At 30.7% G+C, this 25739-nt stretch overlaps 1 protein-coding gene across 3 annotated transcripts in view; it reads left to right on the top strand.

Moving 5' to 3' along the window:
- The window catches only part of Las (lipoyl synthase, mitochondrial), a 46652-nt gene extending 23778 nt beyond the window's left edge, over positions 1-22874 (top strand). For all 3 annotated transcript variants that reach the window (XM_035364027.2, XM_085818331.1, XM_035364034.2), the window contains 6 exons: positions 2689-2746; positions 6552-6680; positions 11619-11764; positions 18831-18901; positions 22538-22649; positions 22738-22874. In XM_035364027.2, coding sequence (XP_035219918.1) covers positions 2689-2746; positions 6552-6680; positions 11619-11764; positions 18831-18901; positions 22538-22649; positions 22738-22799 — 578 coding nt within the window. In that variant the 3' untranslated portion in view covers positions 22800-22874. The remainder of the gene's footprint in view (positions 1-2688; positions 2747-6551; positions 6681-11618; positions 11765-18830; positions 18902-22537; positions 22650-22737) is intronic.
- The last annotated feature ends 2865 nt before the right edge of the window (positions 22875-25739 follow it).

Here is a 25739-nt window from a genome sequence, read left to right as displayed (position 1 = left end):
AATTTTTGATTCTTTTCAAGTTTTTCTCAGTTTTTCATAGCAGTGTTCATTTTTCTTAATAAGATTACCTATGCAATTTTTTTTGTCTTTTTAACTTTTTTATTAAATATCACATTCTTTGCATTTTGTCTTCATATATAATTTAACATCAAAATCACAAAATTTTTGAAAGCAGAATATATTAAGAATTCATGATTCAGTGTTAAGTGTTGCCTTTAATTTTTATCAGTCTTTTTTGGTTCATCATGTCAGTGCTAAGTTTTGTTATTAATATGAATTACACAACTTTTTTAATTATGAACTTTTTATTTATTTATTTATTAAATACCACTTTCTTTGCACTCATGCCTCATGAAATTCAGCAGCAAAATCACAAGATCTTTAAAAATGTGATATTTTTGTAATTCTCAATATAGTAAGTGCTGCCATCCTTTTTTCTTTCCTTCTGGGTATCATATTTCAACAAAAATATCCATTTTGACCGCTCTTGAATGCAATTTAACAATGTTTTTCCTAGAGATCTGCACGTAAGGACAGAATAAAGGACTGTTTTTCCCCAAAGGAATTATAAAAATGATTTAAAATAGATTCAGAAGAGATTTTTTCGTGGCATCCGTATGTACGTATTTACATATGTATGTATGTATCTCGTATAACTCAAAAACGAGTAACCTCAAAACATTGAAATTTTGTATATAGGACTGCTATAATATGTAGTTGTGCATCTCCCTTTTTGGTTGTAATCGGCCACACCAAAAGAATATACCCACTCTGTTACTCGGCTCAGTGAGCTCATTTTTAAAAAATTTTTTGCATGTTGGTAAATTGCACATTTTTTGCTTTAAAAATGATCGAATTATGTTGTTCTTATCTTCTGGTTAGTTTTAATGCCTTTAGTTAATCTACATGCAGTAGTTTTAAAATTATCAATAATTTAAAAGTTGTTTATGTGCACCTAAACCTAATTTTTTTTTAATCATAGCAGCCATATTTGTTTACGTTTGAAACTTAGCAGAATAGTGAATTCAGCTTCAGGACCTTTAATGTCATTTTGCCGAGTGGGACCAAAATTAAACTTTCATTTTTGTGCAGCGAAAAATCAGCCTTGTTGGCTGCTGGCCAAATCACTTCTTTTTGGGTAGAATATTTAATTTTAATTGTAAAATTTTTTTTATTGTTTTAATTGTATTTTTCAATTTTTTAATGAAGATATTTTGAGGTTATATGTATTTTTGCCTTACCGGAAACAGAGAACCAAATTAATTGAATGAGAAGTATATCTCTAATGAAATTCGAGGAAATAAGTTTATATGAAATGCAGCAAAAAGTGCATATAATTTAATATTCTGTACAAAGAAGTCATGTGGTGTACACATCAGATTTTTTATATTTGCTGTATTATTTCTTCTAAAAATAGATTAATAAACAAATCTACTATTTTAATAAGCAAAGAGTTGAAACAGAATGACACACTTTAAAATATGTTTGTCAACAATATTTGAAAGCAAGAACATTGTTATAAAACATAAAACAGCATATTTAATTTAAGGGTGGCCAATGAGTTAAAAAAATCAACTAAAATCGCTTGAAATGACATTTTATTTTTATTCCAGTATCTCTGCATAAATTCACTTTAATTAGAATCAAATGAAGTGTGATGTGCCAGAAGTATTGAAGTAACACATATATTTTTCTGCAGAATATTATTTGGTACTACTATCTTCCTGTAATAGAAATATTGTTTTCCTGTGGAAAAGGTTAAAAAAAATTTTAGTGAAGACCAGTCTAGTTGCCAGTGAAGAGCATTAGTATATCCAGGAATGTGATAAGCATTATAAGAACTTTCAAAAGATTTTTGTAACATTTTAAGTTATCTTCTTCAATTTATTAACAGTGGTTACCTATGCAATAATGTAAAAGTGGTTACCTATGCAACTTTTAAGCAAAAAAACTTTTCACATATAATTTGAAGGCCTTTCTGTTGGTTGCATCAAAATTTGTTTGCATTTTTACATGCAGTTTTATCCTGCAGTTTGCTTTAAAATCAAATATAAGATATAGTCTGCTTCATGGCAGTGCCAAAACTGATTAGAATTTATTTTAAATAGTTTTAGAGGGACATCTATAATGAATAAAATAAAAGTTAGTCTGTTTTATTTTTAATATGATTTTCCGGTTGTGGTTAAGTCACAACCCTGACTTAACCACAACCGGACAGTAACATCAGAAAAAGCTGATGAAATTCTTCATGGCAAGGAGTGCAAGCTTGCATCTGTTATTGGTAAGAGCTTTGAGCATCATACAGGTGACAGCACGACATTGCTCAGTTCTTTCCCCAGTTTTGAGGAAGAGCACATGGAGCGGGACGGATCTGAGGATTGCTCACCCCTGTTCCCGTACCACCAACTTCTGGTGAGGACCTTTCATCCCACTGCATATTTAGAATGCTTCATGCTGCATAGACACTATACATTTACAAACATCTATGCCTTCTCTGGGATTCGAATCCGGGCCCTTTAGAACAACAGACAACATCGCTAACTACTATCCCAGTTGAGTAGCTGATTTTCCTTATGCCAATTATATGAAATGATATGACTACCCATCAAAGTTTTTTTTCTCATGCTTTTGTTAGTTTTAATGTATTAATTCTGCAAATAAAATATGGAATTTAAATATAATTCATAGATATTTCTGATGGAGGATCTAGTCATATAGCAGAGACAGTTACTGAGCTTAAAAAAAGGTAAAGTACTTAATAATATCCCAAATATAGTTCTTATCTGTTATAACAGTGTGTATCCTTTAAATAAAAAAAAATTTTTAATGTAAATTAGAGTGCACTTCAGTGTTTTATTAATGATAGATACATATAAAAGGATCTTTGAGCTCATGCAACTTAGTTAATGAATTTAAAATAGCTTATCAAATTGCATAAGTACATTTTAAAAAAAAAATAATGACATAGTAATAGTAATGTTGGCATGTAATGTAAAAATGTTGGCATAGTAATAGTAAGTTACTAAAACTATTAAGTATTTCTTTTGGGTGTTGGGCAGGCTAAAATAGAGTTTTGCCAGTCTGAATTTTAAAATTGGATTCATATTGTCTGGATTGTAAAATGGAATTGTATAAAGAAACTCTGTATAAGAAAATAAATAAGTAAAAAACAAAGTTTGCATTTCTTATTGATTGTAAAATTGGATTATATAAAGAAATTCTGCATAAGAAAATAAATAAGTAAAAACAAAGTTTTTGCATTTCTTATTTTGTATTCTTAAATGAAGATCTGAAATTAATAATTTTGAATTAGACGAAATAAGTAAGATAATTAGAGGTTATAAGAATGTGGGGGGATTGGTTAGGTGAGAAGTTTTTTAATAAAGAAATTTTATTTTTCTCATATAATAGTGAACGTATGTAAACCAAGATCTGAGAATTAAAAAAAAAAAAAAAAAAAAAAAATACTTAAAAGTGCCATCTTTTGTCAATGAATGAGAAAGTAGTATTTTGTTCAATAACCAGGACCATAGCTAAAGCCAGTATGACCAAAACAGAATGAATTTGAATTTGAAGATGTAGAAAAGCACTGCCAGAATTTATCAGAGATTATATCAGATGACAGAAAGCATAGCACTATATCTGAACACACTTCCATCTGTATGGAAAAAAGAGAATTAGTACCATATAATAAAATACTGAGGTCTCAAGGATTAGAATTTGTATTATTTATTAAAGCAATATATTTCTGCATTTATAGAGAATTTCAGAATTCATTTCACTATTTCAAGTTTTTTAGATTGGTTGAAGAAATTAAGTATGTAGCAGAGATATAAACAAAAGAGGTGATTATTTTAATGAATTTTTAATAAAAAAATTTCTGAGCCTTTTTTTAATGCAAAATTTAATGTTTAAATCATTTTGTAAAGAATCCTATTAATCCCTACAAAATCGTATATGTATAAATATGAGAAGTCTTCAGCTTACAATGAGTGCCATTACAACAGTCCTGTCTTATGTCAATTCTGATGTAAGTTAGGGACTTATTTTATTCTTGATACTATTATTAATATTTTTATAAATTGAGCTTTTTTAAACTTAAGGGGGCAATAGTATATAAACTTACATGACATAAACAATTTATTTTATGCTTATTTTATATTATTTTATGATTAATTTTTATATTAATTAAGCATTAATATTAACATATCTCCTTTCTTTAAATGGGTTAACATGTATAAAAACTAATAAATGGTGTCTTTATTTAAAAACAGTGAGTGAGTAACTATTATTCATTTGGACGATTCTTTGCAGCTAGGAGCAATTCCTTTAATCAGAAAATTTGTTAATGTTGCTGGTTTTTATTCATTTTCTTCCCTTCATGTATTTCATATTAATATTTAATAGCTTCTTGAATTTACTTTTCAACTTGAAATGATCAGTGTTTTAATCTATATTTTTTCAGTAAGTGATATCTGTGAACATACTGCATGGTTGCAAAGGTTAAATGGCCTTGTTGAGAATATCCTGGGAGTTAAAAAAATCCTATGGCATCATCTCCGACTAAGTTCAATAGAACTACAACTTCTAACATATCTACAAGTTCTTTTTTGTTGTTACTGGATACTTTCATGCTTATAATTAATAATTACTTGAACTTGTATTAGTTATAGTTGTACTAGCAGCCCCAATTCCATTGCTGATTTATGCTATGAACTGCTGTATGTTTGAGAGTAATTATGCTATGTTGCATTTTCACTTTGAGCAAAATATTAGAGCACATTCATTAACAAAATCACATATATTTATTAATATTAATTAAAATAAGTTTATACTACAAGACATCTGCAACATTCAAACTACGTTTTGTAAGCTACAGTCTTTTGTTGCTAGGAAAGTATGCTCTGTTACAGTAAACAAATGTGTTATTCCCTATACTGTTTCTCACATTCATGTTTTGCATGAAATAGATGTCATATTTGCGTCCATATTTTAATGTTCTTTCATTTCAGGGCTTTTTGCACTTTTTGAATGATCTCTGTAATGCATGCTGACACAGAATGCTTATATTTTGTGAAACTGGCAGTATTAATGCTGAAATGATTTATAATTTGCCATTTGCATTGTAGGAAAGCTATTTAGGATACAGGTTTTGTTGCACTGTTCTGTAGCAATTGGCATTTGCATACATGATGTCATTTCTGTTTTCTGAGCATTTGTAAATTGATCTAACATATGAAAATTATGTTTTGCAACTAATGAGATTTCTGAAAACATACACTTATAAAGAACATAAAAATGGCACTTTGTATCATTTTCTTGTGTCATTTCCTACCATATATTGTATTGCAATAAATGCTCATCTTGGTGTGTTCTTTTATTAAGTTTGTTTCATGAATTTAGAAATATTTTGCTTATTTCAGTAAGTATATAAATAAATAGTCTTTGTTAAAAACTTGTTAATTCTTAAAATTTTTTTAACTAGCTTTAATTTATATATTTTCTAATCAAATGCATTTTTATAATCGATTTTTCAATAGTGAAAATGTATTTTTATCATTTTAATGTTTATGAAAAGAAATATGGCTGAAACTAGCTGGTATTTTTTTATTAGCAATTAGCTTTTTTAGCCTTTGCTCTAGGTTCAGATTTGAAATTGGAGGAGGGAAGTAAAATAGAAGAAATCTTTTTCTGCTAACAAGATAAGAATTTTTTTTAATTGCTGCCAAGAAAAGGGTGGTAGATTTGACCATTTATTAAAATCTGATGTCATTTAGTGAATTTTGCTAACAAAATGTGTGAATTCTTAAAACTTAATTGCTGCTCAAGCAGTGTTTTAACATTTTACTAAAAAATCCTAATTATAACGTAGCTTAACAATGCTGTCAGATTTCAAACAAATTTATAACTGCAACAAAATGAATAATATAAGGGAATTGCACTAGCTAATTAATCATTCATGTAAAACAAGTAATAGTATTATTTCATTGAATTGTGTCAACTTGATTATCATATCAAGTTTGCATAAGTTTTTTTGTGTGCATCAAATTTAAATATTTTATTTTTCAAATTCATTTTCTCATCTCCTTTTCTATCAATAACCTGCATAAATTATGCATTCATTTTTAATGAAAACTATTGTAATCTAATGTGCATACCAAAAGTTTTTTTTATTAGATTCATGAATTTTTATTTCATTCCTGCTTAATTTTATTGTTTCAATATTAAATTACAGATGGGCTGAAATTAGAACATATAAAGCCAATTCATTAGTTTTCATAGCTAATACTTATTTAGTTTATTCTTGATTAAAAAATGTGATAGTCAATGAATTGTTTTATTAGTAACATTTATAAACAATATTTATTTAACAGTATAATATGTATTGTTTATTTCTTATTAAGTGATTATTTTGTACTTTATCATTCCTTATTATGCAATTCCCTCTTAGTGGTTAGAGATGTAAAATTTGAAATCGTTTTGTAAAATTCTACATTAAAAACTAATGTAAATATTATATTTTTATTTTATTTAATTATTTCTTTAAATAGGAAACCAACAATATTAGTGGAATGCCTAACTCCTGATTTTAGAGGTGATTTACATGCTGTAGAGGTAGTAGCATTAAGTGGCTTAGAAGTATATGCTCATAATATTGAAACTGTTGAACCTCTTCAAAGGTATGTCTGGGAAACTTACTGCAGTTTGTAAGTTGTTAACCTTAATTTTAAAAATATTTTCAGGTCAATAAATTGTGGGTAATTGAATTTGTGGATGCAGAGGCATTACTCATTATGCATCTTTATTCTTATGTTAAGTAACATAATTGATTGTTTTGAATGAATTGAAGAAAGCTTATTGTAAGGGATGACTCAAATGTTAGGAGTGATATTTATTGCAAGTTACAGAAAATAAATTGACAGGTAGAGTTTTAGAGAACTGAAAGGTTGATTTAAACCTTAAGAGTGAGATAATATGAATCATTGTAAAAAAATATAAGTGACAAAAAATTTACAACCAATTCACCTTTAATTATTTTTAAGTCATGATTAATTTAAAAGATAAATAATATGCAGTCTCCTTGAAGTTGTTACAGCAAATCAAAGTAAATGGAAATGCCACTGAGGATGCCAATTATATAGTCATGACTATATTATCAGAGATAATTGAAATGTACAAGTATCCCCATATTTTATTTGAAAAGTATTTCAAACATTCACAAATTCTGTATGAAATGGAATGGAAATGCTTTATAACACATAGTTTGTTTTAAATAAAGGTGTCTTATTTCTACCTTTAGAAAACAGAGTTAATATTAAGTTAGCTAACAATTTTAATGTATTAAAAGTAATACACAATTAGCATACTGTTTTAATATTAAATATTTATTCTTCTAAAATATGAAGACATTTCTATTTTAGAGACATTTATATATATTAAGACATTTATATGTAAACGTAAAATTGTTTGTAATATTTTGGTAATGCCAATGAGAGTGTCTTACATAATGTTTTTCTGGTGTTTATGTAAAAAAAAATATCCAGTAGTAGATTAAAAAATAACTGAAAATGCCACATCAATACAACATCTATTCAGCATTATACCATTTAACCAGAAAATGCATGTGCAGTAGAATATAGTGTTACAGTTTCTGTATGATTTAATAATAAAAATAATAGATTATTATTATTATTAAATCATACAGATAATTAGCTATTTTTAATTAGAATTAATTAAAATTGTTTTATATTACTGTGCAATTTGCATGAGACTTATTTGAAGAGAAAGCTACACTGGAAAAATTATAAATACAGGAGCATGCGCATGTAATAAATAGATGTCGTAATTGTACGCTTTTTTTGCTTTTCAGGAAAAATCAAGAAAATGCCAGAATATTCTCATGCTGATTAAAAAGCTTATAAAATGTAGGAGAAAAACATCTCAGTTCAGTTGTTTATTTTTTTTCTGTTAATGATTGTAGCAAATTCGCAGTGAAATCAGATTAGCTTTTTCCATTTTCAGTTAACTTCTGTTGAACATTCTAGTAATTTAAAATATAACTACTGTTTGATATTGCAATATTGTACGCATATCTGTGGAAATTTAAGCATTTTGTTTTATTTGTTGTGATAATAATAAATTTTATTCACTTTTCTTCAGACTTGCGCATTCAATTTATTACGAACCCATTTTATGCATGCAACACTTTTTGGTGTCAGAAGTGGGATTTTGAATGCCAATTACAAGAGCGATGGAAGAACAATTAAGGCAATTGATAGCAACCTTTGCTTCATTCAAGGAAGAGATGAAGGCAGTTTAAGAAAAGATGAAAGCTGGTCAAGATTTTATTAAAGAGGTAATGAAAGCTGTTCAAGAAAGATGGAAGCTATTAAAGATGAAATGAAGTGGGCCAAGAGGAAATCAAAAGAGAAATCATCTGTATAACAGAAAACAAATTTGAGGCTATGGAAGGCAGAATTGACACTGTCCAAAATAAAGTTGTACAAATTGAAGATAAAGTTTTTTCTGTCAAACATCAAATAGGAGAGAGAGTATTGACTGTGGAGCAACGGATCAAAGGAAGAGTTTCAACTGTTCAACAAGAAATGGAACAACCAACTGAAAAAAGTGTTTCTACCATCCAAGGACATATTGAACAACAAACTGAAGACAGAGTTTCTGCTGTCGTCACCAAAAAGTTGACACACTAAAGAAATGCATAGCGACAATAGGAAGCAATTTTAGCGGTTTTAAATTTTTACCGATGCCTACTCGTCCCTCTCTAAAGCTATCCACATATGATGGAAAGACCTCCTGGCAAGTATATAAGACACTGTTTTCTATAGTGGCGGAAGCAAATGGATGGGATCCCCAAGCTAAGGCTTGTCGTCTCGCCACTTCTCTGGGAGCAGATGCAGGGATATCCTTCAGATAAATCCAAAAACAAAAGGCTAGATTTTGAAGCCCTTTCTGGGGCATTGGAGCTGCACTTTGGCAAGAATTGTTTAAAAGACTGCAGCAGGCTTTAGTTAAAATCCAGTCAATAGAAGCCAACAGAAACACTCCAGGAGCTCGCCAAGGATGTTGAAAGGCTATCTCACCTAGACTTTCAAAGTGCCCGACAGAAACAAGGGAAATCCTGTCACTGCAATACTTCGTCGATGGCATTCGGGATTTAAAAATACAGAACGTTGTGTGAATGGCGGACGTGAAGGACATAAAAAGCGCTCTCTTTTGTACGCTGTGAAATTTGAGGCAGTGCAGCAAGCAACTCTTAGAGATTGCTACCCAGTCAGAGCTGTGCAAGTCCAAGAGGCAGTGGATCAATTGAGGGCTCGCTATCCAGACAAATCAAGACTTTAATAGAGTAGGAGTGAGAACAGACGGGCTCTAAGGTGTTGGAGATGTGGTGCTGAAGGCTGCATACGACGGCATTGCAGAACACCCCAGGCATGGAAAATAAAGCAGATGATTCGACAAGACCAGTGAATGCCTTGAAACAGAATATTGGTGAAAACAAACTGACCCTAAAGTGCTGGAACTGCAGTGTTGGAGGGCACCTATGAAAGAACTGCAGAATGCCCCAGAGCACGGAAAATAAGACAGAGGAGTTAAACAGACTATCAATTGCCATGTGACGGAAAAGGAGTGACAAGAAACCATAGTGCTGGAACTGGAGCTGAAGGCCACATATGAAGGAATTTCAGAACACCCCAGGTTGCAGAAAATAAGACCATTTCCCAGCAACGACGCAGGAAACAAATTAATGATCATATTGCGGAGCGGAGTTTGAACCATAGTGAAAACCATTTTTGTTCCACCAAAGCCCAGTTTTGTCGGCATTGAAAACTTGAACTGCTGTGTATCTTTGTTCTATAATATTTTGAAATTTTTCAGGAAACGTCCTAGCAGCTTCACAATTAGCCGATGCAAATTCATCTTGAATGATTATGCTATGAATTGCAAAATGCTTTTTGAAATTTTTGAACCAACCTTTACTTACCAGAAAATCTGGGTTGACAAAGAGTTCTTCATGTTCTTTGAGGTGCTTGAAAATTTTGAGTGCTTTTTGTTTAATGATATTACCATCCAATGAAATTCATTTTTGACAGCTATCATCAATCCAAATGCTGAGTGCCTTTTCTATCTTCTCCATTGCTGGTGCCCTGTGGGCGAGCTGCACGTTTTGCAGATGTTGAAGATCCTACAACAACTGCACTTCTTATTTCTTTTTCATTTTCCTTAAGAGGTCTAGACTGTTTCTTCATTCCAATTAAAACTTTTTCCAATGTGAGATGCCTTTTCTCCTTTTAAAAGACGGTCCAAGATTTGTATCTGTACTTCTAAAGAAATGAATTTCCTCTTAAATGTTGTTTTTTATCTTTATCGGACATGTTTGGAGACTGAAACTTAATGTCTTAAAGACGAAAAAGTTATTCTTTAACACACCGTGCCTCGGCGCAGACTGCTGAGTAGCAGTGTGAAACACTTTTGTTTTCAGGCCATGGAGACGAGGATTCGAATTTTGGAAGCCAAACGTGCAGGTTGTGTGTTTTAGAGTACTTATTGTGACCTCATGTTGTTCACCTTCAGCCATAGTGAGGTTTCTTCATTCGTATCTGTGGACATTTGTTCATCTGAGGACATTTGTTAGGACAGGTAGCAGATCTTGGAGGACAGCTGGCTGAATTTACGAAACAAGGATTCTTATGTGTTAAATGATATATGGGTGCTTTTTATAATATGGAGAAAATTCGTGCGGAGTTCGTTAAATTTCTTAGATTGCTTGGGCAATTTTCTTATCATGTTAGAGCAAAACTGTGTTGTAGGGAAACCATGTTGTAGGAACAATTTATGAATAATGTTATAGCGAAACTGTGTTACAGGATATCGTGTTGTAGGAGGGCTACCTGCATTTGAATTGTTTTAAGTTACTATTGCAATTATTGTTTATATTGTTTGTATTTGTAATGTATATTATTGCACTGAAGCCTTAGTTGTAAGTTTAGCTTCCTGTCGAGGGACTGTACTGCCCAGGACATGCAGTCCTTGGGAAGGGGGCAGTGTTATGTTTTTTGTATTGATTTAGCTATTTTTAAATAGAATTAATTAAAATTGTTTTATATTACTGTGCAATGCAGCATGAGACTTATTTGAAGAGAAAACTATGCCGGAAAAATTAAAAATACAGGAGCACGCTCATTTAATAAGTAGATATCTCGTAATTGTGCACTTTTTCTTTTCGAGAAAAATTGAGAAAATGCCAGAATAATCTCATCCTGATTAAAAAGTGGGAGAAAAACATCTGAGTTAAGTTGTTTATTTTTTTGCTTTTAATGATTGTAGCGAATTTGTGGCAAAATTGAATTAACTTTCTCTGTGTTGAATTAAGTTCTTTTGAATGTTCTAGTGTAGTTTAAAATATAACTACTGTGAGATATTGCAATATTGTATGCATATCTAGAAATTTAAGCATTTTTTTAATTTGTTTTGATAATAATAAATTTTAGTCACTTTTCATCGGACTTGCGCATCTAGTTTATTACAAACCCGTACACATGCAACAATATTATTATATAATATACGAGTTGTTTCTAAATTGATAACTTTTGTTTTAGATACATTCGAGATCCAAGAGCAAATTATGAACAATCAATTGAAGTCCTTAGACATGCCAAAAGAGTAAAAAAACAATTAATTACAAAAACATCCATTATGCTTGGTTTTGGAGAAACAGACGATATGGTTAAAGCAACTATGGAAGGTCTGTAAATTATAATTCAAATTTTTACTGTAAATATGGGATCAGTTTTTTTCAATTTCAGGTATTAACTGCTTTTCAAAGTTGCTGAAGATACATATTAAAAAAGAAAATTCTGCATATACAGAATTATATTTTGCTTAACTTTGGCAATTAACTTTTTCAGTAGTTGTATGTTTTTTTATTAAAAATCATATTCAGATGTAAATAACACTAGTCAGCAAAAAAGAATTCAGAGTTATTTTTGTTTTTCAAACTTCATCGTTTCCTTTTAGCATTGTGGGCATTGATGGAAAAACGAAATCGAAACTAAACAGCCAGAGCAAATGCTTATTTTGGTCTTAAAAGGAAAAAGCATATTTATTTTTATAATTTCCATACTTATTTGCAACATATTACTTATTGTTTTGACATAAAAATAACAAGCTTTTTAAGAAATAAGGCAACACTTATCATGAAACAATCCAAGGAACAACTTTTTGAACTCCACTCGCTGTTGCCACACAGCAAATCTTAATAACTATGCAAAAACATTACATCATGTTGCCAATTAGAAAATCTTAATAATTATATAAAAACATTAAATTACATTCCACTATAGTATCTCGTGTGCCGAAAATGGTCATATGATCTTGCTCGTGAGCGTGTTGCCATTATTACTTATAAAAAGAAGCATATACCCTGATATATATATATAGAGAGAGAGAATAAAAATGTGTAATTCAGCTTCATAATTAAATTTATTAATAGTTTCTTAATTATTCATTTTTAATTGGATAATTCCTCTCTGTATTCCCAAAGTAGTAGTAATTTTCCTGACTGTGCCATTTCTAGATTCATCTATGCCACAGATTTTGCATAAAGCTGATGATATAGCTTATTCAGAACTTGAATTCAAAATTTTGAGAACTGAAACCTTTCTGACCTAAACCAACCTTCCTCTTGGTCATCTTCCATATTGGATAAATGCACCTTTTAGTTTCAACATCTGTGCTGCTTGGATGCTGTTTTGCTATGCTTTCTTCCTATTGCAATAGTAACAAAAATGTAAATGTTCTGGAAATAGGCACAGTTAGAGTGCCATGTAAATTGGGGAGCCACAAATGTCAATTTAAATAAAAATGGAATTTAATCCGCCTTGACTGTCAAGTTTCCTATTCATTATGGATTAGCTTTCTATGCAATCAGAATTATCCTCTTCAATATACTTTCTCAATATACTTTACTACATTCTGTGAATTGTATGTGCTTCACAATTAGTATTTCTGCATTTCTACATCTCAGTGTTCCTACATCAGTACTTCTAAATTCATTCTCATTACAATGGAGTTTCAATTTATAATTATCTATGCTAATATGACATTTAATTATATACAGTCAGAAGTCGTTAATTCGGACACCCATAATCCGGACCTCAAAGCTACAAACTTTCTGCGCATGCGCATAGGCATTTACGCGTGCGCATAAGACACTTACGGCTGCGAATATGCATGTGTGCATGCGCATAATACATTTACGCATGCACACTTAACGTATAACGGACGGTATAAGCTAAGCTAAAATTATCTAATTCAGTTAATTTTTCAGATTGCGTTGTTCCTTAATCTTTGAATTGGATCCGGCTTATTATTTTTTGCAGACTGTTAGAGCAATTTTATAAAAGTAAGCTTGAACTTTCGATTATGTCAAATAGAATTTCCGATATATATTTACTAATATGTAAAGGATCTACAAAGTGAAAGTATGTTTCAAAATCCGAAATCTGTTTATCAATTTCACGCTGCTCTGCGGCAAGGGGGGGGGGGGTCGCCGCGGCGCGCAATGAATTGGAAGTTGATCTGTCAGCACTATCCTTATCTTCAGGGCAGATGTTTTTATTTTATTTGGCTTATAATTCCCTACTAAATGTAGTTTTTCATCTCGATGTACTCCGTCTTTGATATGATTTAAATCAAGTTCCTCGTCATTATAATTCGCTTCTGATAGTGAAGAAAGTGACACAGAGGTTATAGAAAACGAAAAAATTTTGTTTGACTAATCAAATTATGGGGCATAATTTTAATTACCTTTTAGCATTGTTGGCATTGTATTATAGTTGTTTAGCATTGTATTATTGGCTAATACCGACTAATTTGAGTCGGTATTCTCGAAACAGCAATTATAGGACTTGAACTGTGGAACTTTGTAATTAAACAAGAAATTATGTCTGTTTAATAGAATAAAAGAGAAAGTATTAACACATGAAACGAAGCAACTTAAACAACTTACATTGAAAGAAATGTTTAATAAAGTAAACAAATAAATATTAAGCTTTTTCTTTTTGTAAATTTTGATACCCTTTAGATCATAATTGTTCTTTATTTCATAAATTACGGTTTCATATTTTTAATTTTGTAATTTCTGCATGCCATCTTACCAGATTTAAACTGATGATCTATAATCCGGAAAAATCGATAATCCGGATTCGCCGAAAGTCCGGATTAATGACTTTTGACTATATATAATAGGACGGCTTTGCTGTATGCAAACAAGCAACCTCTAATTAACTTTCCGCAATTTCAGGATCTTTTCCCTAGACCAGTACTTTCGAAAACATTCCAACCTATTATGTTGAACTGTACTCAGGAGCTGGTTGACTTCGTATTTAATAACAAAGATTATCATCAGAAAGATATTTACTTTATTATACTTTTATTAATCATTTTGTTGCTGTAGAGGAACGATCTGGCTCCAAAACATTTCAAATTCTCAATCACAAAACTGTAAGATCTGTTACAACAAGTACACAAAACAAAAGAACACTCAATTCAAATTACGTAGGTCGAGAGTATAACGCGCTAGCAGCGCCTCCTGTCGGCAACTCTTAATCACTACTGAACATATGTAACCGCTTCTATAAATAGAGAACTCGCGCCATTTTGCAACAGAGAGAGAGAGATCGCTTTCCCCCTTTGCTACTAAGATCTGTGCTGCTGCTCATCTGCCTTCCTATGTTAGAATACTATGACGTATTGAATTTAATCTTATTTAGTAAAGAGTGATAATATACTTTTTTACTTGAATAAAGATATGGAGCTGAAAATTTAAATTCTGCTGTGTCGTCGTTTCATTGCCAAGCTTCATTCAAGTGCCTGACTGCCAAAATATTACATATACACACACACACTTAAGCATATAAGCATAGGTAATTATGAGTTGAAAATCCATTTTAGTCAAATAATTGCGTTTTATTTAATATTTTCAAGCAGTTCAAGATTTATCTTAATAAGAAACAAACTCAAATCAGAGTAACAATCTTAATAAACATTTATATATTAATATACAAAAAACAATAAATTCAAAATTTGCTATTTTCTTTTTTTATCTGCTGCACTTCTTTCCATTCCTCTTTTTTATTGTTTTTAAAGTGTATATCATTTAAATTTTCAGGATATCATTCTAACATAGTTTTACTGCATTTAGCAAATTAATCTTACCTGATAAAAAATGTTGAGTTTTTTAAAAATATTTCTGATTTGGACTTAAAATTTTAACAGAGCCCACTGGTTTATACTTTTTCTGATAGAATAAATGCATATTTTGTAATGTATAAAAATTATGTAATTTCTGTACCACATTTGCAGCTTCATTAATGCTTGTGAGACGTGCAGTGAACATATTCTGTATTTGGCTGAATAGTTTTATCTTTTGCCGAAAGCCATTATAGAGACCATTCATAACATAAGCATTATGAAATCTGTGCTCATAATATTTTTAACCTGAAGAGTATCAGCCCAGAAGGGCTATTAATTTTGTTTTGGCATTTTGCGTCAAAAACCTTAAAGGTTCGTTTCATTTTTCAAATTATTTCCACAATATATTATCGCCCTGTGTTATATTTAAAGAAATTATATAATGAAGAATCTGCATAAATGTATGTAAGTTTCTCACATTGTGATAAACAATGTTACCCGGAGCCATCAAATTTTAATTACGTAATCCTCCACCAAATATTGACATCTGGAAGTCATAATTTGGAATTTGTTTTTTATCAGTTTCATATTTTCTAACACCTTAACAAATTTTTGAGTAACAAACTCCACAATTTCAAAGCGAGCAATGACAACACTGTACAGAAAAAAAAAAAAAAAAAGAGACATTTTAATCTCCAACGCACAAGACTGTCTATTGGAAATTCTAAAGATATGCTAATTTTAAAATTATTTTCCAATATTGCTGTTGAATTGAATTTTATGGTTTAAGTGCAAAGAACTGGATATTTAATAAATAAAGGTAACACACAAAATGTTAAAAAAAAAAAGGCCCCTTTGGGCGTTATGTAAAATCTGAAGGCTTTCAGATTAAAAAAAATTTTTTTTTATTTGTAATTTCTTTTCCATTTAAGAAATTCAGAATGAGTTCTTTCAGTCCTTCAGAAAAATTATCTTTTACAGCTTAAAATCTGAGAAATGTTTCTTGAGTTATAAAATTTATGAGTTCTGAATGGTCATCTCCTGCAATATGGACATGTCTTAAAATAACACTAATTTGATTGCTCTTCAATATATCTTAAGTAGCACTTAATAATAAAGAATAAAAAGGAGATGCAGCTATTTCTATTTCACCAAAATTTGTTTTAAATTATGATCAGCACATTGAATTAATTCATTTTACATGGTAGGGCTCAAATATTGCTCACTTCCTATTGGCATTTCAAAAATAAATTTAATAATATTGTAATATTTAGTTAATAATTTAGCATGCAATAAAAAATTCCCATTTTAGCTACTATTTATATCTTCACTATGCCTACAGAAAGTTAACACAATTTTTGATGGCATAAATAGGACAACAAAAGGATACTTCTGCGGATAGTATAGTTTTTTGTTCAGGCTGTTTAATGCTACTGTCAGAGATATATAGATTTTTTTCTAAATGTGATGTTTTAATAATGAAGTCGTCTCTAACTTTGAGAGCTTTTTTTTTCTTTCTTCTGCCTGGTTTTTTTCCCCCTTTTTATTTTTAGGCTCCATTCATTTGTTTTTTTCTCATCCAGTTTAACTAATAATATATATAGTGTTTTATCAGTTGTTATAATTATTTTAATATTTCTTATCCTCAAATTTTATTTGCCAACCAACAACTAATAAAGCAGTTCATAAGAGTATGCAGAACTAAATATAGGACATAGACTGCTGTAGGATGCAAGCACTTAGCCAGTCTGATTGCCCCTTTCATCAAATGCACATATATAATAGCAGTTTTTTGCTTTTTTTTAATACTTTATTAAGTCATAGAGCCATTTGTGGTCAGGTAGGTGGGCTGCCCCATACAGACAAATAAACCTTATTATGTTCAAATGTAAAAAACAAATGCAAATGATTATAAGACAACGGGCTAGTTTTGTTTAGACTGTGAATACATATTTGATCACAATGCTACTTTACTGCAGATTGGTTAATACTTGTAAACAAAAGAATTCATTATGCAGTACTGGAATTAACAGCGAACAAGATAGGTTGCTGTGGCATTCAAATTTTATTTCTAATTTTTATATTATTCAAAAAGAAGATATAAAACGCTTTTATAATTAATAACATAATTTATTCAAGAAACTTAAAATTAAATCTGACATATAAAATATCAAAGATGGAATTCAGCACCAAATTTACTAATTTATGTATGTATGTATATATATAATTCTGAATATATATATATTTCTGAATATTCAAATATAAAATGGGCCCCAAGGCATTCCCTAATCTTTCCTATCTGGAGCTATACCACTGTCATCATGCCATTATTACATATCAAATTATGGCTGATGAAACAATTTGAAGTAATTTTTAATAAAATAGATTAGGTGCTTAACTTATATATCAAATAAATTCCTTGAACTGAGCATGAGAAGCTGACAACTGTAATGTTCAAGCATCCACAAGTAAATCACTGTATAAGAATTTCATACACTCAGTGAACATGGTTAAGCCTCGCACCTTATCATTTATTTTTAGTTATGAGTTATCTTCTAGGCAAATACAAATGAGAGTCATAGTTAGGCATATTAATTTCAATAAGCTCAGTTGCAGTATGAGTATTAAATTTGAATAACTATTTAGATCTCCTGCAAAATTTTAGTAATTTAAGTGAAAGGCAAGATGAAAAATGTCATGGAACATAAAATTACAAAAGACATACACAGCGAGGTGGAATATCTATAAGACGGCAGATTGTGTAATATAAATATGAAACCTTTTATCTTGGACATCTTAACAGAATGAATATCAATAAGTTAAGAAAGAATATGAACTGGTGTATATAGTGTAAAGACTTTTTAAAAATCAGATTAGCAATAAAAAGTGATTTTGAAAGATTTTCTTTAATAAAATTTGGTACTTTCTGATTATCCACATCTCCACTGAAAACTTGTGAAAAAGTATTCACGAGGCAAAATTGTATGTTTGTTCTAAATATTATGTAGCAACACAGATATACGTGTAGCATGTCTGTTTTGTTCAGTGCACAATGCCAAGTGTCTGCAGTTCTGTGAAATTTTTGTGAAAACAGATCACTGTATACATGGGGAGAACATCAGCACAACAAAGAAGAATTACTCAGAAAAGGTGTGTTTTTTATTACCAATATTTCTTGCCTTTTCAGTTTTATTGATCAATTGCTTTTGAATGGAATTTTTAGTGTGCTGTCATTTTGAAAATGACTGTTATCTTCTGTGCATTAGCTTGGCAAAAAAAAAAAAAAAAAAAAAAAAAAAAAAAAAAATCAGTTGCAAATGAGTTCCGGAATGCTTTGCAAAGTTGCCAGCGAGTTCATAATTTTTTGGTAGGAGTGCAGATAATGAAAAGTACTTAAATTTTTGTAGCAATAAAATGTTATATTTTTTCTTGGAACTTTAAAAATATTTTCTGCTTAGTACTTTCCATATGTAAAAACTTCTCATTTTCATATATGATTTTTATAAATTATTAAATTTAAAAAAATCATATATGAAAATGAGAAGTATGAGAATGAGAGTAAAAATGTAAAGATTGTATTTAAAAAAAGGTTATATTACAAAGAAATTATTTTATAGATCTTAGGAAGGCTGACGTAGACTGTCTTACGTTAGGACAATACATGCAACCTACTAAAAAGCATTTGAAGGTAAATGTTTGTTTTTTATACATTATATAACACATATGTTATAATATATATATTATTTGATGTTACAGATTATTACCCTATAAGAAGTCGGTTTACAACATAAAAATATGAATAATCTATAATGTATTAAATTTCAATATGATTAGTGTATGACGTTTATATAAATTATAAAACAAAAGATGCAAGAATAGTAAAGGATCATCTTTAATTTTTTGTATTCATAATTTTAAAATGTAATAGGTTTCTTTATACAATTTTAGCATCATTTAATATGCTTCTAGTAAATTATTAATTTACGGTTTTGATATATATATTATATTTACACAGACTATATGATACTTGCATATTCATTGCTATTGGGAACTTCATCTGGCTTCAGATGTACTTCCATATTACAATTATGCCTTCAGCCTTCATTTTCCACATGCTAATCTGGCCCACCTATGACAGAGTGGTAAAGTCACTGAACACTAGTAGGTTGACGTGGGTTTGATTTTAAGTGGATGGGCTGGCTACATGGGCGTTTTCATAGTTTTCTTCATGTGTAATGTGGATACAAGTCAGTTTACCTTATAAAAAGTCTTCCACGAAGGTATCCCTCCTCACAGGAAGATAACACTAGCCCAAATAAACCAAGCCACTTGCTAATCTTATTGTTTGAGTCTAAATGTATCTTGCCTACACATTTAATAGTTTCATTTTTAATATGTGGGATTTATGAAATAACAAAGCAGATGTTGTCAATTTTTGTTCTCTCAGAACTATGAAATGCTCCTCCCTTCCAACAGAAAATGTTTCTAATTCTCTTACAGTGAAGTTATGTATCATTAAAGAAAATATTTTGCAAACATGAAACATTGAAAAACGCAGTTAGATAGTAAGAATGAAAGTAGCCAGCTGATTTGAAAGAAATGGATCACATTTACATGTGCTGTATAATATATCTAGTTTTGGTGAAATTAATATCAGTCAAATTTTCCTAAGCATTGAATTTGGGAAACAAAATTATCTTTGAGAAGTTTGCAGCCTAAACTACACACCAATTTCTCAATAGTAGTTAAAACCATAAAAATGGAATATTTAATAGTGTAATTTATTACGTGTGTAACTAATTTGGTACTTTACTGTATAATATGGAGTTTGAGACTGTGTTTAATCTTTGCGTATTGTAGAAAAAGACAAGTAAGACTAATTACTTTTCAAGTGGTTGGTATGATTTTGCCAACATTTGGAATATTAGTGTATAACAATTCATGTTATTTGTGTTAATTTTATTAACTACCTGTAAAATATTTAGATGAAATGCTTCAATGTCAAAAATTCTGGAAAAACACGAATTGCAACAAATTGTTTCAAAATATTTTTTTAAACTTCCAAACAGTTACAGAATCATAATATTTATATATTCCCTCTTATTCATCCAAAATGAATTTTCCTCTCTTAAGCTGTTTCCACGCATGAACAATTTCTTTTTAGACATAGTGCTTTTTATAGCTACTTTACAAATTATTTTTTAAATCCTTTAGTACTGGTTATTTGAGGTTCAGTGATTATTAAATTCTTAGAAAGTACTGAAGAAAAGCATCAGAAGAGCATAATGAAATATAAAGTTGAATGGTTTTGAAATACTAGTTCCACATATATTTTTATTAATTTATAATAATAATTTTCTGTTCATGTGTATAATTTTTGTCATGTTAAAATTTTTTTATTATAACAATTAATCAGACTGTATCAGCCAAAAAAAGCAGTATTTGTGAAATTTCAAAAATATTTTTAATGAAAATCTTGAATTTCAGTAGTATTAATATTGTTATATAAAATGCATATTTCTTCTTATCCATTATTAAAGAATCTTGGGGCTAATAATTAAGACAATTAAGTATGATGAACACCAAATATTTGAGAATTAACAAAAGTGAGAGAGTTCTTAAGTTTACATAGCATGCGTGAATTTTTCCAAGTCCTAACTAAAGTTCATTGTGTCACATGACCTGTTAAAAAAAAAGAAAAAAAAAAAAAAAAAAAGGAATGTTTAGATTTTTGCAAATCTCGCATCACATGACCTAGAACAGATGCTCCATTTTAAGAATAACTCATGCCCATCTGTTACAGTTATAAATTCTGTTTAAACATAAAAGGAACCATGAGCTTAAGGTTGGCCATTTTGGAAACACTGGACCAAGGACCAAGGCGTTTGAATTACGGAGTACCTTTGCAAACAATTGCAATAACCTGAACATCATCGTTCAGAGAAATGAAATAATTAAGAGAGAAGCAGTCGCTAAAGTTGATGAAAAAAGCAGATAAGCTAAAATTCAAGAATCGTTGAGAGTCCTCTTGTTTGGACACAGGAGGAGAGAACAAGCTTTCATCACAATTGAAGGCATTTAGCCCCCCGTCGTGAGTCATAGATAACAATAGAGAGGCAACCGAAACGCAAAATGCGTGGATGGTTGCTATGGAGACGAATCAGCTGATAGAGTGAGGCACGGTAATCCGGGCCTCAGGAAAGGTAAGATACCTGTATTCAAGCATTGAGCTAAGAGCCTTGGGGTGGTCAGGGTGGGGGGAATGAGGTCATTGACCGAAGAAGGAGAAAGAGTCGAAAAAGCGCGGTTGCGGAGGAAGAGAATTAAAGTTAACTGTAGGAAAAACTGGAGTAGATCTTGATCGGGGAAGAACCGAAGGGCGAATTTGAAGTGCAGGCAGAAATGAAGCTTGTATTGCAGATTAAATTGTAATTTAAATTCTGGAGCAGTTAGGTATTGTAAATTACAGCAGTACGTGATTTTTAAAGTAATATTCTAAGTAATTATTTTATGGAATTTAGATAATTAATTTTAATACTAATTAAGTTAAAAATAAAAATAAATATTGTTGAAGTCTGGCAGAAAAGGTCTTGGCAAGGGAAGGTATAAATATTATAAAGCAGCACGGGGATGTTTACACGTGAAACGAAGCCAGATTAGGTCTGGGGGGTGAGAACAATTAAGTGTAGCTGGGTTAGGCCGTGAAGTACTGGTAATTATTTCAGATTAGGTTCCCTAGTCAAGCAAGCAAACCCTTTTAGGCTTTCTAGGGAAGATGTTGTAAGTTCTGTCCATGACGGTCCTAGGTCTTTTGGCAGAACTACGTTCTGCCGGATTGTAAGCTGGAATGGCATGCAAAACTGGGTTACTAATCTGTTCTATTCTTTGAAAAAATTTAGCCGAAACATGCTTGAAAAAAGCATCAAGTGGAGGAATTTTGACGTCAGAATGGAGTACTTCATTGCGAACATACCAGTGAGTATTAGTTAGGATGCGAAGCGTGACGTTTTGAAAAACTTGAATCTTCTTAAGGTGGGAATTGGCTGCTGTGGCCCAAATGGGAGCTGCATATGTTAGGATCGGCATGATGGTACTTGTAAAAGCAGGAGTTTGTTCCGGAGAGAGAGGTGGCTGGTTCTTGAGATTAATTGCATGAGTTGGGTTCTTAGGAAACACTGGAATACATGTAACTTTTATAATTAAATGTTGTTATATATAATGCCTTGTATAATTAAATATACAAATTAAGCCAGAAGAGAGGGAAAGCAAATTACTTCTCAGACATCAAAGAATGGTTCCAAAATGTTTTTCATTTCTTTTGCAGGTAGCTGAATATCTCCCACCTGATAAATATAAATACTGGGAAGAGTATGGAAACCAGTTGGGATTTCTTTATACAGCCAGTGGCCCTTTAGTCCGATCATCGTATAAAGCAGGTAATATTCAGTATTTATTGCAATATTTGCTTCAAATGTATTTTTTCTAATTGCACAGTGCTCTAATTTATTTTTATCTTACTTGCAGGGGAATTTTTCTTAAAAAATCTTGTGAAACGTAGAATTTCTCAACATCAGCTTGAAAATTAAGTACATTTCATTTAGCATTATTGTACAGGTTGTAAATAAAATTTTTTCTTTAAATGAAAAGTTTTCAATATGCAACGGTCCTTCTGTTTGTCATTTTATATGTTCAGTATGTAATACGTATTTATACATTGATCATTGCGTAAGTTACACTATAAAGTGGTACTTAATCATTTGAAATTGAATGATGTAAAGACATACCTTATTAACTTCCTAGAATCCAGCCAATTATTTTAACACAAATTAATTGGAATTTAAGCATAGAAAAATTATGTAATTCTAATTTCCATAATATATTTCTCAGAAATGTTTGTTTCTTTATTCAGATTCAGACTATAGAATACATGTAAAGTAATTTGAAGTTTTCAGTCATGTTTTCTTGTATATGCACAAAATGTACTGTTCATTATATATTTGAATTTGCAGGATTTTGAGATTAAAAACATATGTGGGATTTTAATAACAAGAGAAAGGACTCTAAAAAAATACACTCTGTAACAAAAAAATTGACACACCAAGAAGGACTCATCCTATTGCTTTGAAATTTCATATGCATAAATGTTTTGGCCAAATATGCAAACGATTAAAATTTGGTGTCCAATGAATTAATAGTGCAATCTCCAGTACATCCAGCAGATGTGTATTGGGAGCTGTTCTTGAACTGTTGTTAAAAATTTTTGTTGCATTGCAATTTAGGATACCTTTCAACGACTGAAAAAATGCCTTGCCACAGGATTTGAGCTCATTACGAGCAACTGTCAGAGTTTGAAAGAGGTCGTATCATTGGATTGAAAGAGGCAGATTGGGCAAATTCAAGAATCGCTCATCACATGAGTCAAAGCGATGCGGCGATTAGAAGATGCTGGCAAGATGGGTGGACAATGGCAGATTTCAGCATCATGATGGTAGCGGTCAACCTAGGGCCACAACAGATCGAAAGGACAGAGTGATTGTCAGAATAGCTGTCACAATGCCTGTTTCATCGCTATCAACCATCAGATGGATCTTAACTCTCTATTCATATTTTATTTTTGAAATCGAAAGAATCAAACATCATAAGATTTTTAAATTAAAATAAATACTAAACTTTATGCAATTTTTTTTTTCTTCAGGCATTCTGCAAGTATATTAAAAAGCATTCAACTTTTTGAAGCATCTTAGTATCTCTGACATTCATTTTAAATAAAATTATTAAAATTAGTGGTAAAGTCGCTGAACACCGGTAGTTTGCTCCGGGGTTCGAATCTTGACGAATGGACTGGTTGCATGGTTTTTCTCATTGTAATTTCGTCTATTTATGCTAGCTGGTTTCACTTAGAAAGTTCTTCATGAAGGCATCTTTCCTTTTAAGCAGATAACCCTGCTTTGCCGTAGCTTAATAATCCATTTCATCAGTATTTGGTCAGAGCCTTTAACAGTCTTTAGAAGCTAAGCATTTTGAAGGCATGAGATGAAAGGAAAGACTGGTTTCATCAAGAGGGAAAATGTCTTTAGGTGACATCCACATACATCACTAGATAAATTCCTGAATATTAAAATAATTCGATTAAGAAATCATGGGATCCTCCGTTTATGATTATATGATGTTCTATAACATAATTTAAATTTATACAAACATATAGTCAAAAACCAATCTCTTTTCACTTTAATCTGCAATGATTGGTTTTGTCTTTTCCGTTAGCACAAGTTCAGTTGATGGTATTTGCTGGTGTACACGTCCAAGTGTTTTTCTCTTTGAACATCCAAATTCCTTGAAGTATTCTGAAAGTATATTCAAAAGTATCCAACTTTTCGAAACACCTTGGTATTTCTGACAGTCAAATTCCCCTTCAAATTTTTGCTTACTTTTCTCTTTTCCTTCTAAATTTATTTTCAGTGCTCACCGCAAGAAAATAAAGATTTTTCGATTGTTACACTTCCATAAATTTTGTATTCTTGTCAATTTAATCAGTTGAAGATAGCCTTTCATTTTCTAAGCATTTTAACTATAAAGCCACTCGTGTGACCAGTTATTCGGCACAGATACTGTTAAATGACACATAACCTGTTTGTTGAGGGTATAAAAAATAATGTGCACTTTGTATTCAATTTACACATTTCATACCTAAAACTTCTGATTCTAAATGGTAGTATAATGACCAATATTTAATTGTAAACAAATCAATGATTCGGTTGGCAATTATCTTCATAAACTATTTCACAGGAATTATTCATACTTGATATCACAATATGCATACTTAAGGTAGTAAAGCAATTCTTTTTTTAAATCTCTATTGTTGAATTTACAGAAATACTTTAAACATCATGAACACAATTAAATGCTAATGTATGCATTATTGTATTGATAAACTTTAGTTGAATTTAGTTAATTAAATACTTGTTGAATTTTTATGAAGTTATCTGCAATGAACCAACATAATTCAGACCAAATAAAACTAAAGAAAAATTAGGCTAAAATCAATTCAAGCAGAATAGAATCTGCAAAACATAAGTTTCATTTATTGCAGGGTAACATTTTTGTAGTTAAAGGCTAAAAATTTAATGTTGGCAAGTTTCAAAACCTACGGCTAGGTGACATGATGAAAAATCAGGAGAGCTGGAAGCCACGTACAATGCATAAATGGTTTGCTTGATAAACATTAATTAATTGTAATAACAGGATTATACATTACACTGCATAATGCAATACTATTAAGTGATGTAAAATATATTGTACACTACAGAATACTTTCTATGTTAAGCAAGGGATTTTACTGTAGCCATGTCATAAAAAGAAAGAAATGGAAAAAAAAAAAGTTTATATAGACTAAAAATAATAATTCTCAACAAAGCAGTAAAGAGATGTATAAACTAATGCCACATTAACAGCAACAGAGAGAATGTTAGGAATAAAAGATTAACTGTTACTTATTCTCCAATCCTTGTTTACGGACAATTAAAAGT

Source organism: Stegodyphus dumicola, chromosome 6 (assembly GCF_044657685.1).
Source record: "Stegodyphus dumicola isolate Sdum_Otavi_A_Nest chromosome 6, ASM4465768v1".
NCBI classification, from domain to species: domain Eukaryota; kingdom Metazoa; phylum Arthropoda; class Arachnida; order Araneae; family Eresidae; genus Stegodyphus; species Stegodyphus dumicola.
The sequence above is the reverse complement of the archived record's forward strand: the minus strand, read 5'-3'. Positions and strand labels throughout refer to the sequence as shown.